This window comes from Salminus brasiliensis, chromosome 2 (genome assembly GCF_030463535.1).
Source record: "Salminus brasiliensis chromosome 2, fSalBra1.hap2, whole genome shotgun sequence".
NCBI lineage: Eukaryota > Metazoa > Chordata > Actinopteri > Characiformes > Bryconidae > Salminus > Salminus brasiliensis.
This window is the reverse complement of record NC_132879.1, coordinates 50,105,169-50,119,443: the sequence shown is the minus strand read 5'-3', so window position 1 is coordinate 50,119,443 and position 14,275 is coordinate 50,105,169. Positions and strand designations below refer to the sequence as shown.

Below are 14,275 nucleotides of genomic sequence, written 5' to 3'. Positions count from 1 at the left end.
TTGATCATGTTGAAATACTGAGCCATACTTACTTCTGCTCTTCTACTTTCAGACTTAAATATAATGTGATAGAAGTGACTGAGAGCAAGGCATCGGACAGAGACCAGGTCAATTACTCTGTTTAAGCATGTTGAAACTCGAGGATGTTATTACATTTTTTTCACCATATTTTAATTTACAACTTTGTGTTTAGAATGAATTTTAATTTTTACCTCATCACACTCTAAACCACTTTCTTTATTTTTTTCTTAAAGCAGATACATTACTAAAATACTAAATATACTAAATTCATCCTGGTTGTGTAAAATGAATATGTCATAAACATCATCTAACACATTACCCTATGGAGTACACCTTACCTGCATCTTTCTTTAGGAAACTAAATGTTTAATTTTCTGAAAAATAAAGTAATGACTTGAGAGTATTACTGAGTCTGAATTCTGTTTCTAAACAAAGTTGAATGTCTAGAGAGCAAAACGAAATGCAATTTCAAACTACAAAGTTTACCTGACAGAATAAGCCTCTGATGGAGGAATAGTCTTCTTGTCATGGCTATAATGTGTACTGTTCAACATAAGATACAATATATAAAACAACAGCAACAGTTCTTTGTCACAGTAAGCTGGCCTGCTCAACAGGCTAAAGTGTCCAGTCCAGAGTGACCACAACAAATACACAAAAGAGAGAAGCTACAGACTGAGGACATGGAAGGAGCCTAAAGGGGAGACAAGAACAAAAAGCAAGAACAGAATCACAGAACAGTCAGGAGAAATGTTACATCCCGGGCTACAGCCCTGCAGCCTTATGAGATATTACTATAAAGAAACTGTTTGCACATTTACACTGCAAGTAAACACCAAAGCTGTAAGTGTGTGTGTGTGTGTGTGTGTGTGTGTGTGTGTGTGTGGATATCAGTGGATGGATCAGCTCTCTGCAGGTGCAACATTAAAGCTGTATTACAGTGGAGTGTTTCCTGTCTCCTGTATGTTGGTGGGTTTCCTACCACACTGCTGCCAGTGGAACACACAGACACACACACACACACACTCCTCTAGAGAGGGAGGTGGAGTTGTGTTGATCAGCGCGGACACATTGGCATATCATCCTTCGAAACTTGTGCTCAACATTTTATATAGATACAAACATTGGATTAAGCTCTGACTTGACTATTTATTCTCTCTCTGGGAAAAAGACCCCAATCAGTGCATTAGGCCTCACTGAGCTGACGAACTCAGCACTGTCTGATTTGGGCCATCAGGTAATAGACTTGACATATCATGTTCATAAAAACACAAAATGCTAGATTTGGGTTCAGTCAGCCTCTAGTAGGTGTTAAAAGAATAAAAGAATAAGTACTTCAATTGTTGATCAGTGTTCATTAAAACTGGAATTTTTATGATATTTGTACATGTGATAGTGTCCTGCAGCCAGTAGCTCCCCTACTTGCCAGGGTTATGCTACTATGTAGAATTATTAATTTTTGTTAATAAAAATTAATTGTTAATGAAGAGGTAAAGCAGTATTATATTATATGGTACTAAATGATGTGTATCTGCAAGCTGGCCTCTTAAAATCAGCTAAACTGAATAAACGACAAGTAGATAGAAAAAAAACCATATTAAAAAAATATTAATAAAAAACATAAATTTACAGAAGAAAAAATATCTTTTTTTTTTTTTTCATTTTGAAGCATTTAGATTGGTCCACTCGTCAAATTTGAATACCATGTTCACTACCAGTTTTGTTAAAGACTTTAAAATACTGGAAAACTAGAAACTAGAAAGGTCTTGAGTGACAGTGACAAATGAAGGAATAATCTTTATTGCCTTGATAATCAGTGTTTTTAATTATCACCACTGATAGCAAAAACTCCTAAATCTCACCTGAACCTTTTAAAGGAATAGTCTGAGGGAAGAAATCAAGTACGTTCATGATTTGGTCAAGTTTGGTCATTGATTTGGTAACTGCTTTTTGTCCAGTATAGTGTGATGAACCATGGAAATGATCATTCCAATCCAAAGCATGAAAAAGAGACATGCTAGTCTTAGATATATACTGTCACTCTGTAGCACAACAAAAAAAAAATCTCTCAACCACTTCATCACAATTCCACATCCTCATTTGTGTTGATCAGATAGAGAGTACCTTAGAAAATAGTATGACACAAAAAATACCCTCATCTCTGAAATGGTGGAGCAGCCATTATGTGCAGCCGTTTCAATTCTACTCTAAATATCTAAACAAGGTCTATCCATCATCACATCCATTAACCTTTAAAAAACAAAAACAATTTAGATTAGATTTTCCAATGTTTGTGAGAAAAGCTAACCTAGCATATCCTGTAGTGAACTAACATACACATATCAGACAGCAAACATACCTTAGCAAGCATGTTGATCGTCTGCATCCAGAGCGAGTGATAAATCATAGTAAATCATATATAAACTTTTTATTGGTTCAGTTTCTCTTCTTGTAAATTTCCACCAGGAGCAACTGTACAAATTCCTCTCACCTGTACCCCACTAAAAAACCTGTAGGGTGCCCTGAAGAGAAAAGTCCAAAAGAGAACACTTGGAATTGTTGGAGAATCTGGACATTTATCATCACAGTTATTTACTGATGACCCTGAATACTTCCGGTACGTTCAGCTAGCTACCCTGAATACTTCCGGTACGTTCATCTTGCTACCCTGAATACGTCTGGTACGTTCAGCGGGTACACAAGATTCAATAAGCTCATAAGGTGCACTTCTATTCACTGAGTCCGTCGATGAGCCCAATAAATTCAATTCTCGGCAACTAGCAGCTAGCGCTAGCCCTCCTTAAATATACCAGCCACAGGTGGAACGTATTAATTAAATCGTGAGCTCACACATGACGATAACACAAAGTGTCAATATAAAAGTCTGTGTCAATATAAGAATCCCTTGAAACATGACTTGACCGTGACTTGACTTACTTATAATACATGACTTTAATGTTGTTAAAAATTTTACTTTTTATGCAGTAATTATTTCAGGTTATGTTTCTTATACTGACTTGTATTTAGAAGTATGTAAGCTTAGAGGTATTTTTGATACAAACTAGCTAAGGTTATTTTTCTGAGTAAACAGTGAAGCACTTTTATAAGTCGCTCTGGGTAAGAGCTCAAACACTTAAAATCATTAAAATCTCTATTATTATGATATTATAAAGTCTACAGATAAAGAATCCATAGTATTTGATTCAGTTCTCTGACCTGAATAACTTTGCAATTACATGTTCTGTCAGAAATGTAACTCCTTGTCAGGAATTTTGACTAATTCATTTAAAGACTACAGCTTATTGTACAAAGGTCAAAAGGTCAAGTTGAACAAAACTCGGTTGATGTCTTGGAGGAAAACTCCAGATGAATACCTTTAACATATGGACACCTTTTGACAAATTCTAACTCACTTTCACTTGTCTCCTGTATTCCAAAGATGCCCATTCACAGACTAGTACCCTAGGGGGCTCCTCCTTACATTACATTTACAAAAGTGAAAGCACTGCTAGGCCTACTAGTGAGATTCAGCTTGGACCCCACATATCACTGACTGAGGCCATATTTCATACCTTTTTAGCTAGAATTTGATCCTATTGACTCTTTTACTCAACATGGTCTTCGACTATTAATAAGTTATTGCAACTATGGCATTTTTAATTTATATCACTAACTCATCAGCATCTCAAAATTATAATCACATGTATATGTTGAGACTAAGATTTGCTAGCTGTGGCTCTAAAAGGTGCACTAAAGCACTCAGAAACACTTAACATTTCCACCACAATGATATTCTGAAGTCTACAGAAAACAAATCTGATTTGAATTACTTTGAAAATACATGTTGTGTCAGAAATTCCCAGTCTGGTATTTTGACATTCATTCAAAGTCTAGGGCTTACTATACAAAGGTCAAAAGCTCAATCTGAATAAAAGTTGTTGACCACCTTGGATGACGGTTCCTGATTAATAATCATAATCATATGCACACCTTTTGACAAGTTTAACTTACTTTTACTTCTCTCCTGTATTCCAATGAGTCCTATTAGGGGTGTATTGAGCCTCATTTTGGCATGTATATCACAGGATTTAACTTTTCACATCCAAACAACACTGCAAATACAATCACATCAGAAACTTAACTATGAGTTTTGTATTTCTGACATCTCTGTTGACAATCAATAGACAGTTCTACCACCCTCAGTAGATCAGCACACATGAAAGGCCTTTGGATAAACTCTTAAAAAACACTTAATTGCATTTATCATCCTCTCTCAAATGAGTGAGCGCTGCCCTTTCGGCCTGACGGTGCCTCTATAGAAGTGTTAAGCATTTTAATCCACATCTATTTATAGAGATACATTTTTATACATTTTGTACACCCTACAAAAAAAGCCTTAAAAAAAACATACAGCTCTGCCTGTCTCATTTCACACTCAAATTTGAATCCAAACTTGTCCTAGGATTTCTGACCAATCTTCACTTTTCTGGTGTCAAATGAATCAGAAGTCTATCATTTTTTTAATAATCTCCAAAATATGTTGGGAATTCAACAATGCATTAATACCAGATGCTAATTACAAATAGGGTCGGAGCTTGGATCATATAAATCATGCATACAAAGCTATAACTCTGTAACTTTTTTGACTAATTGTTAAAAAACTTCATACGTGTAGACTTTAGGACTCCTGGGTAATACAATACATGTTGGTGCCACTGCAATATAGGGGGCGCTATAACTTTCACATATCTGTTTCTCAAAAACCGCTTGTCCTATCAAGATGAAACTTGAATAAGCTGCATCGTTGCCTGTACTTGTTTGTGAATTTGTAATGAAGACTTGATAAATTAAACTATATGGTCACCTCTGACCTGTCAGCTTTCTGCAGATATTTCATATGAATAGACTTGTTCAATCACAATAATATTTAATATGTATGTTCAGGTATGGACTCTCTACACAGATTGAACTTAAAGAGACTTAAAGAGACCACTGGGGGCATCATTTATTTTCTAACAAATTCTTTCACAGGCTGTTATAACTTCATGGGAATGTAACATAGAGAGTTCCTACAGAATTTCCATTACATTTACAAAAGTGAAGCACTGCTAGGCCTACTTCTGTTTGGGCCCCAAATATTACTGACTGAGGCCAAATTTTATCTTATATATATTTTAAAGAAGTAGGAATTAAAACAGTCTGTTTAATTTTGAGGGTTAAAGAGAAGTTGGTAAACCGATTTTGTACAAATAAAAAAATAAATACATTTCCATAAAAAAGTCCCACAAATGTCAGAAGTAGACATCAAGGGAAAACATGTAGGATTTGAACTGTTTTTGTTTTTAAACCACAACAATACAAAAGTATTAGTCCAAAATATCCAGTAATACTTTACATTTAATGTAATTACAAGTGAATCGTAACCAAGAATGTATGTGTGTGTGTGTGTGTATGTGTGTGTGTGTGTGTGTGTGTGTGTTGGGAGGGGCGTTATCAGTGTATGGATCAGCTCTTTGCAGGTGCAGCATTAAAGCTGGAGTGTTTCCTCTCTCTGAAGTCAGTCTCCTGTATATTGGTGGGTTTCCTACCACACTGCTGCCAGCGTCTCTCCTCTCTCTCTCTCTCACACACACACTCTCTCTCTCTCTCTCTCTCTCTCTCACACACACACACACACACACACACACACACACACACACACACACACTCCTCTAGAGAGGGAGGTGGGGTTGTGTTGATCAGCGCTGACGCTCTTTTGATAAATATGGAGAAAGAAAAAAATGCCTCCTCTGATTTGTCACTGAAAATGTTTGATGGTTTCCTCTCCTCTTTCTAATAAGGTCATAGTGAGTGTGATTGGCGGCTGTGGGGTCTCTCTCTCTCTCTCTCTCTCTCTCTCTCTATCTATCTATCTCTCTCAGTGTCTTCAGTCTCTCTGGGGGAGTGGAGGTGAAGCTTGTTCTGCTGCTGAGTTGAACGGAGTGTGTGCAGGTCAGAGGGAGATGGACAGCTGTGTGCTCCTCATTCTTCTGTCCTCCATGATCACTCTCTCCACAGCTGGTAAGTTCTTACTGTCTCAAATGAAAATGAACAACATTAAATACAATCAGAGCATTAATGCTAATCAGAACATACTGCTATGGGTCAGTATTCTGCTGTTGGGTATTTATATTTTCTTTCTTTTCTTTTTTCTAATGTGCAGACATTGTAAAATTGGTGGATGGTGGCAGTCGCTGTGCTGGGAGAGTGGAGGTTCTTTATAGAGGACAGTGGGGAACAGTGTGTGATGATTACTGGGATGTAAAAGCTGCTACAGTGGTGTGTAGAGAGCTGGGCTGTGGAGAGGCTGTAGATATAGTGAATGCTGATCACTTTGGACCGGGATCAGGAGTTGTCTGGAAATACTTGAGGACCTGTAATGGATCAGAGTCTACAGTGAACAAATGTGGGATACGAAATGAGATAGTTTTGGATCCTACGTGTGATCACTCTAGAGATATTGGAATGATCTGTTCAGGTAAGGAACAAAAAACCTCAGATTGTGATAAACACTGTTTTTTGTGAATCAATCTTCAGATTTATTATTTATTTTGTACTGATCACAGTTTTACATGCTGCACTAACAATTTTTATATTCATGAATAATTCTCCTCTGCCAAACCTGGATATGTTTTTTTGAAAGGGTGATTTGGGGTTTTCTCAGGGTCTGTGATGGGGTCTTGCAGCAGTAGAATACATTTTTAAAAATGAAAATGTTTAAACTATTAATTAAGGGGTAAAACAGTGCTGCATTCATTGCATTATGCTAAGTTAGAAAGTTGTCTGTGAGCTGGCCTGATAGAGTCAGCTAATCCGAGAAACTGGCTATAAATGGTGAAACCACTTGTTTTTGTTCAATTATGGCAGATAAATAAGTTACAAAATAGAAGTAAAATAAAAATGCACCACAGATAGTTAAAAACAAGTAGGGAAAATGTATAGTTTGGCAAAATAAATATTTACAATTAATCATAATTTATGTTTAGTTCAGATGTAGTTGATTAGCCAAGACATGTTTAATATCTAAAGTTTAATATCAGGTTTTTTGTCAGAAGAGCGCAATAGACTTACATACTAATATTCCGATGCAAATATAGGAAAGAGACATGTTAGAAAAAGGTTGCTAACAAACACTGTCACTCTCTAAATACACACCAAAAAATCTCTTTTAACTCATTTGTCTTGATTGCAGATAAAGTTTAGTGCTTTCGAAAATGGTTCAATGATTCGGTGCCTCGCTCCAAACACAGACATGTAAAACAGTCAAGCTTTATCTCACAGATTTATAATTCTGCAGGGTGAAACTGGAGAATTTCATATATTTGCATTATTGATTCATAATATCTAAATATTTGTACATTGATGCTCACAGGTGCCCACTTAACCAGAAGAAAATATAAAAACTGGAAGACTTTCTCAAGAGACAAATATGTTTAGGATAATTGCACGATAAGAAGCTAATGGAATAAGAAAATAAGCTCTTTTTTGAATTATTAATTCGTCAGTGGTATATATTAGACCGAGAGTCATATGTCAGTGATATTTATTTAATATTCAAAATCTCAAATTCACTGTGACATGACAATCAGAAGGAAGAAGTCATTTTGGGAAATCTAACTGGATAGTAGAGTGCAGCATGGAGCCAGTGTCCAATGCTTCAAAACACTGAATAATTTTTATTGGTTCAGATGTGTTCTTCGCCATCACTAACACACCATATTTGCTTTAAATGTCAGTCCTGACTGAGACGGAAAGGGACACAACAGGACAAAATAATGACAAAATATTGTCATGTATCTACAGTGATTCGAGTTCAGTGTTTTTCAGCAAAGCTGGCCTAGTGTCTCCTGTTTTAAACTAAAAAGCAGGTAGGAACCCTGTCTTTGGCTGATTACCTACATCTGGAGTCAGTGATAAATCATGTAAATTAGTTTTTTGCTAAACCATTCCTTACATTTTATGTGATTTTCCAGATATAACAGAACTATCATTGGTAATATCAAGTCATTCATAAGTTCTCAACAGCACAAATCCTTTTCACCATAAGTCACCAGGTTTTCACCAGGTATTGCAGGCTGTTCAATCAATAGCCAACACAACTGTCCTGTTAAAAAAATCAGCCTCACCATAGTTTTGTGTTTTTCAGTGTCAGTGATGAAATGTGATAACAGTGAGTGATATCAGTGTTTTAATAGATGATATATTGTAAGAGTATTATAATGATTTCTCTTTTCCTCATTTTAGAAGTCAGGCTGGTTGGTGGTTCTCACTGCTCCGGGAGAGTAGAGGTTCTTCACAATGAGACCTGGGTCACAGTGTGTGATGCTGATTTTGACCAGCAGGATGCAGAGGTTGTGTGTCGAGAGCTGGGCTGTGGGCTTCCTGTGGAGGTGCTGGGAGCAGCTGCTTTTGGCAGAGGGGAGGGTCAGGTGTGGTCAGAGGAGCTTCAGTGTAGAGGCAACGAATCTCAGCTTCACTTCTGTCCAACATCATCTTCACTCAAACACAACTGCTCCCATGACAGTGACGTAGGACTAGTGTGTGCTGGTAAGTGTTTAATCCAATAGGACTCTACAATATCTTAATGTAAATGTTTATAAAACAAGAACTCTGTTACATCATGTAATCACATGTTTAAACTCACATGTCTAAACTCCAAAACTCTTAAGTGAGCACCATTGCTTGCTTGAAGAGCTGGGTGGCACTATGGCTGAGGTAATGAGTTGCTTGAAGAGGTAGCCACTGCCTTTACTCTTCAGAGTTTCACGTTCCAACCTGCTGCTCCAGCTCCTCCTCTTACTTCCCTTCATCCACACCTGGCTGTGTTACTGCTACCTCTGCATCTGCAGCCAGTCTCTCCCCCTCACTGGTACCAAAATTGTCATTTTTAGTCTACCTGTCTGTCTGTCTGTCTGTCTGTATTTATCCCTCTGCAACTCTCTATATGTCTATCTATCTCTATTCCCACTGTTCAGGATCCAAGTGCAGGCTTTATTGAACCGCAAATCACAAAAACAAGAAACAACAACTCTAAATTAACTGCCTAGTGACATCATAGCAACCACCTAGCACCCCTTGTCAACACCTTAGCCATCACATAGGACACTATTGCAACCACCTAGCAACACCAAAGCAACCACATGGGGTACCACCAAGTAACCCCAATGCAACCACCTAAGATAGCTAAGATAGACTGTTAGATAGAACCATCTAAAAATGCTTTAGCAGCCAGTTTATTCTTCTCTGGTCTGCTTGTCTGTGCAATGACCCTTCTCTGCTCCTTAGGTCTTTGTGTGTGGTACAGTCATTTTATTAGTGTGCATTTTGTTATGCTGAGGCCTTGTGCTAAAATAAAAAAAAAGAAATGAAAAAAAAAAACGTTCTTCATCATTCTGCACTCAGTACCCTACAATGACAAAGTGAAAAGTCTGAGAGTCAGTGAGTGCTGTAGTCATGGTGGACCTTCTGGAAGTTTCTCCCATCTGCACACAGGATCTTTGTGGCACGGGTTCTTAGTGACCTCTTCAACCATGGTCCCTAGACTACTTTGTTTGGTGGGTATTATTAAAGCCAGTGTGCTCTTGGGAACTTTCAGTGCAACAAAACTTTTTTGCAGCCTTCTCCAGATCTTTGCATCCACACAACCCTATCTCTGAGCTTTGCAGGCAGGTAGTTCCTCCTCATGTCTTTATATGTCTTTCCAAATAATGTCCAATCAATTAAATACACTACAGTTAAAGGGGGTTGAAGGGGTCAGGGCCTTGTGACTGACCCTAAAAATGCATTGAGTGAGCATTGAGTATTTTGTCAGAATTGTTAGAGTTGTGGGACCCAGTGTAATATCTTTTCATAAGACACTAAAATCCCTGGCAGAGTAAGGGACAACTTTATAAGTACTTCTTTTCTATGTACTGTTATGTATGTATCGTTAATTAACACTAAGACTAAAATCCATTAATCTTTTGTTCTTGCTTCCTTTTTTTCTCTCTGTTGTACAGGCAGTGTGAGGTTGGTGGATGGTGGCAGTCGCTGTGCTGGGAGAGTGGAGGTTCTTCATAGAGGACAGTGGGGAACAGTGTGTGATGATAACTGGTATATGGGTGATGCTGCAGTGGTGTGTAGAGAGCTGGGCTGTGGAAAGGCTGTAGATGCACTGAGTGAAGCTCATTTTGGACCAGGATCAGGACCAATCTGGATGGATGATGTGGACTGTAGTGGATCAGAGTCTACACTGAAGAACTGTAGATCAAGACTGTGGGGTAAACATGACTGCAGTCAGACTCAAATTTCTAAAGTCATCTGTTCAGGCAAGAAGCACAATGTGTAGTAGATTTTAATTTAGAAAAATCTGAATATGAACTTTTTATACAGAAGTTTTGCCCTGACTTTCTATTGCTTATTTCCTCTCTTTGCTCATTCTCTTATATTACAGGAGTCAGGTTGGTTGGTGGATCTCGGTGCTCTGGGAGAGTAGAGGTTCTTCACAATAAGACCTGGGTCACAGTGTGTGATGCTGACTTTGACCAGCAGGATGCAGAGGCTGTGTGTCGAGAGCTGGGCTGTGGGCTTCCTGTGGAGGTGCTGGGAGCAGCTGCTTTTGGCAGAGGGGAGGGTCAGGTGTGGTCAGAGGAGCTTCAGTGTAGAGGCAACGAATCTCAGATTCACTTTTGTCCAACATCATCTTCACTCAAACACAACTGCTCCCATGATAATGATGTGGGACTGGTGTGTGCTGGTAAGAAATGTGTTTTGTAGTTCCAGATGACTGTTTGAAATGTATTCAGTAGGCAAACGCTGGTCAAAAACCCTGGTCAGATTTTCTGTTATAGTGAAACGTTAAGTGAGTAAAATATTAAATAAAGTTACAGATGGAACAAAGTTAAAGATGAAACATTGAAAACATTGAACATTGATTTTGGCATTGAATTTAGGTGGAACCAAACTTGTGGAAGGGTTAAAACAACATTAGTGTATGGTGGATATGGTGCCTCTGTGATGGCCCAGGGAAGCTTGCTGTTCGCAGGTCTGCATTGTCCCCTAGCTAAAAGACCTCATGGGTCCTTAACTCTGTGCATATGTTGCAGTCATCCATGGGTGCTTGTTTGAATGATCGGCCTAAAAAAATTAGTTTTGTCAATGCACTGGCTGATGTAGCCAGTCACTGATGCTGTATACTGTTCAAGGTTTATGGAATCTCCTGCAGTCTCAGCCTCCATAAACATGTCCCTGTCAGTGTGCTCAAAACAATCTGAAAAGCAAAGTTAGCTTCTAGCTTCTTCTATTCTGATTTGGTACATCTGATAAGCAGTCTATAAGATGAAATTAGCATGACACAGATAGTGGTCTGTGCGCACCAGGAAATATCCAGTATGCTGTCCAAGAAGCAAATGCTGGATAGCAGAATGAGCAGGACAGCCAGCTTGTTAGTGTTTAGTCTAGCGTGAACTCCAGCTTTCTTGCTGTGCTTTTGTCTTCTGGTGCACCATATATGATGCTCCCTCTTTTGGCTATTGGACCCTAGCAAGCCTAATGTGTGGAGTTCATCTATGACTGTGGCTGATTTAGAGGTGGTAGCGATGGCAGGCATTAGTCCAGGTTGTTGTGGTGATCATCTAGGATGATTTTCAGATGAGTTCAGATTGAGCTGCAGCAGAAACTTGCTTCATTCTGTTGTGCCCAGAGTGACCCCTGAAATTTTCAATTTTCTCTTCTAAGCAGCTGTCTGACGCTCTGAAAATTAAAATAATTGATGCCCACAAAGCAGGAGAATATGACAATTGTAAAGTATTTCCAGTTTGTTTTAGATTGTAATGTCATTTAGAAATGGCACTTAACAAGACTGGTGCAGGTTAAGTTAAGATCTGGGAGAGAGCTGCTCACAGGAATGCTGCAAAAGCTAATCCAAATTGGTTTCACTGCAAAAGACCTTCAGGAACATTTACTAGACTAAGGAGTGTTAGTGCACTGTTCTACTGTGAGGCTACTCCTGCAAAAACATGACCTTCATGGAAAAATCATCAGAAGAAAACCTTTCCTGCATCCACTCCACAAATTTCAGCATCAGGGGTCCTACCATGCAACAGTCTATTTACACATTTTTTTCTGCCTGTGTTTTTAAATAGCAATAGTTCTTGTGAATATATCTATGCTGATGGGTGTGGTGGTCTTGAAATGAGGTGTGTCACTGATTGCGCCACTGACTGAAAACAACCTAGACAGACGTCAACAGTCTGACGTCATTGCTATCTCAACCTGTAGACGGATGTCCAGTTTTTTTCAATCCTCTGTATATGCATCTCCCTCCCTCTTACAGGCAGTGTGAGGTTGGTGGATGGTGGCAGTCGCTGTGCTGGAAGAGTGGAGATTCTTCATAGAGGACAGTGGGGAACAGTGTGTGGTGATTACTGGGATATGAGAGATGCTGCAGTGGTGTGTAGAGAGCTGGGCTGTGGAGAGGCTGTAGATGCACTGAGTGAAGCTCACTTTGGATCAGGATTAGGACCAATCTGGATGGATGATGTGGGCTGTAGTGGATCAGAGTCTACACTGAAGAACTGTAGATCAGCAGGATGGGGTAAACATAACTGTAATCACTCTACAGATGCTGGAGTCATCTGCTCAGGTAAGTTCATTTAAACAGGGGTTATACAGTGTCCAGCACAGTTTAATGATTTTCCTGCTAAACCCACCCTGATTTGACTCAACAATTGCCAAGCTAAATTGGTGTGTTAAAACAGAGCAGTCACCAAACTGCTGCACACTGGAACTCTCAACCCACAATGAGTAAGTCTGTTATTCTGATCCACTTTCATTTGTTGAATTTAATCTTATTTATTTGAATGTACAACTTCTTTAGAAAACCAATACCTACGGATTTGTATTTTTCCAATGTTTTATTATGAATGTTTCCAAGGTATTTAGCATTGTCTAATATATTTTCAAGATCATTATATTAAACATAATTAAGCCTTATTGGTAAATAATATCTCTTTTAGGACTCAGGCTTGTTGGTGGTTCTCGGTGCTCTGGGAGAGTAGAGGCTCTTCAAGGAGAGACCTGGGTCACAGTGTGTGATGCTGGCTTTGACCAGCAGGATGCAGAGGTTGTGTGTCGAGAGCTCGGCTGTGGGCTTCCTGTGGAGGTGCTGGTAGCAGCTGCTTTTGGCAGAGGGGAGGGTCAGGTGTGGTCAGAGGAGCTTCAGTGTAGAGGCAACGAATCTCAGATTCACTTCTGTCCAACATCATCTTCACTCAAACACAACTGCTCCCATGACAGTGATGTGGGACTGGTGTGTGCTGGTAGGCGCATAATTAATCTCATTTTTGCTAATAGATATATTACGGGTATATGTGTAGTTTTTAGTTTTTTTAAATTCACTCTTCATAATTATAATTATATGGACATATCTCTCTATGTTATTTATTTTTTCCAAAAGCAATTTCACTTTGTATCATTTTAAGGCTATTGCAGTTTTGCAATATGTCTCTTGCTTGCTATTGTACAGACAGTGTGAGCTTGGTGGATGGTGGCAGTCGCTGTGCTGGGAGAGTGGAGGTTCTTCATAGAGGACAGTGGGGAACAGTGTGTGGTGATTACTGGGATATGAGAGATGCTGCAGTGGTGTGTAGAGAGCTGGGCTGTGGAGAGGCTGTAGATGCACTGAGTGAAGCTCACTTTGGATCAGGATCAGGACAGATCTGGATGGATGATGTGGACTGTAGTGGATCAGAGTCTACACTGAAGAACTGTAGATCAGCAGGATGGGGTAAACATAACTGTAATCACTCTACAGATGCTGGAGTCATCTGCTCAGGTAAATTGATAAAAGATTTCACATTTTCTATTGATTAAGATTAAACTCAAATTGTCTGTAACACGTGAATAGGCTCATGAGTCTCTGTCTCTTTTAGGCTAGTTCACCTCAGTCTTGGGCTGTGGGTTGGTTGAGTTGGGGATGGGTAGCGTGGTTAAACTGAGAAATAAAGAGGAGGAAACTCGGTCATTACTTCACTTTATTTTAATGTTGAACAGGCTGCCCTGCAGCTATTTGAACTGCACTCCCACTCGTGACATTCACACTCTGCCCTCGTTCTGCTTCTCTCTCTCTTCTTCACTTGCTCGCTCATTCACTCACTCATTCACTCCCTCCACCTATCCATCTAAATCATCCCTGTGCTTAACAGCAGTTTAAACCAATGTTTACAGTGTATCACTT

General features: G+C 39.0%; 1 protein-coding gene across 1 annotated transcript in view; it reads left to right on the top strand.

Moving 5' to 3' along the window:
* The window catches only part of LOC140549728 (uncharacterized), a 145,795-nt gene that overhangs the window by 25,526 nt on the left and 105,994 nt on the right, over positions 1–14,275 (top strand). The window contains 4 exon segments of the mRNA XM_072673473.1: positions 10,059–10,367; positions 10,493–10,795; positions 12,374–12,682; positions 13,056–13,358. Of these exon segments, the coding sequence (XP_072529574.1) occupies positions 10,059–10,367; positions 10,493–10,795; positions 12,374–12,682; positions 13,056–13,358 (1,224 nt within the window).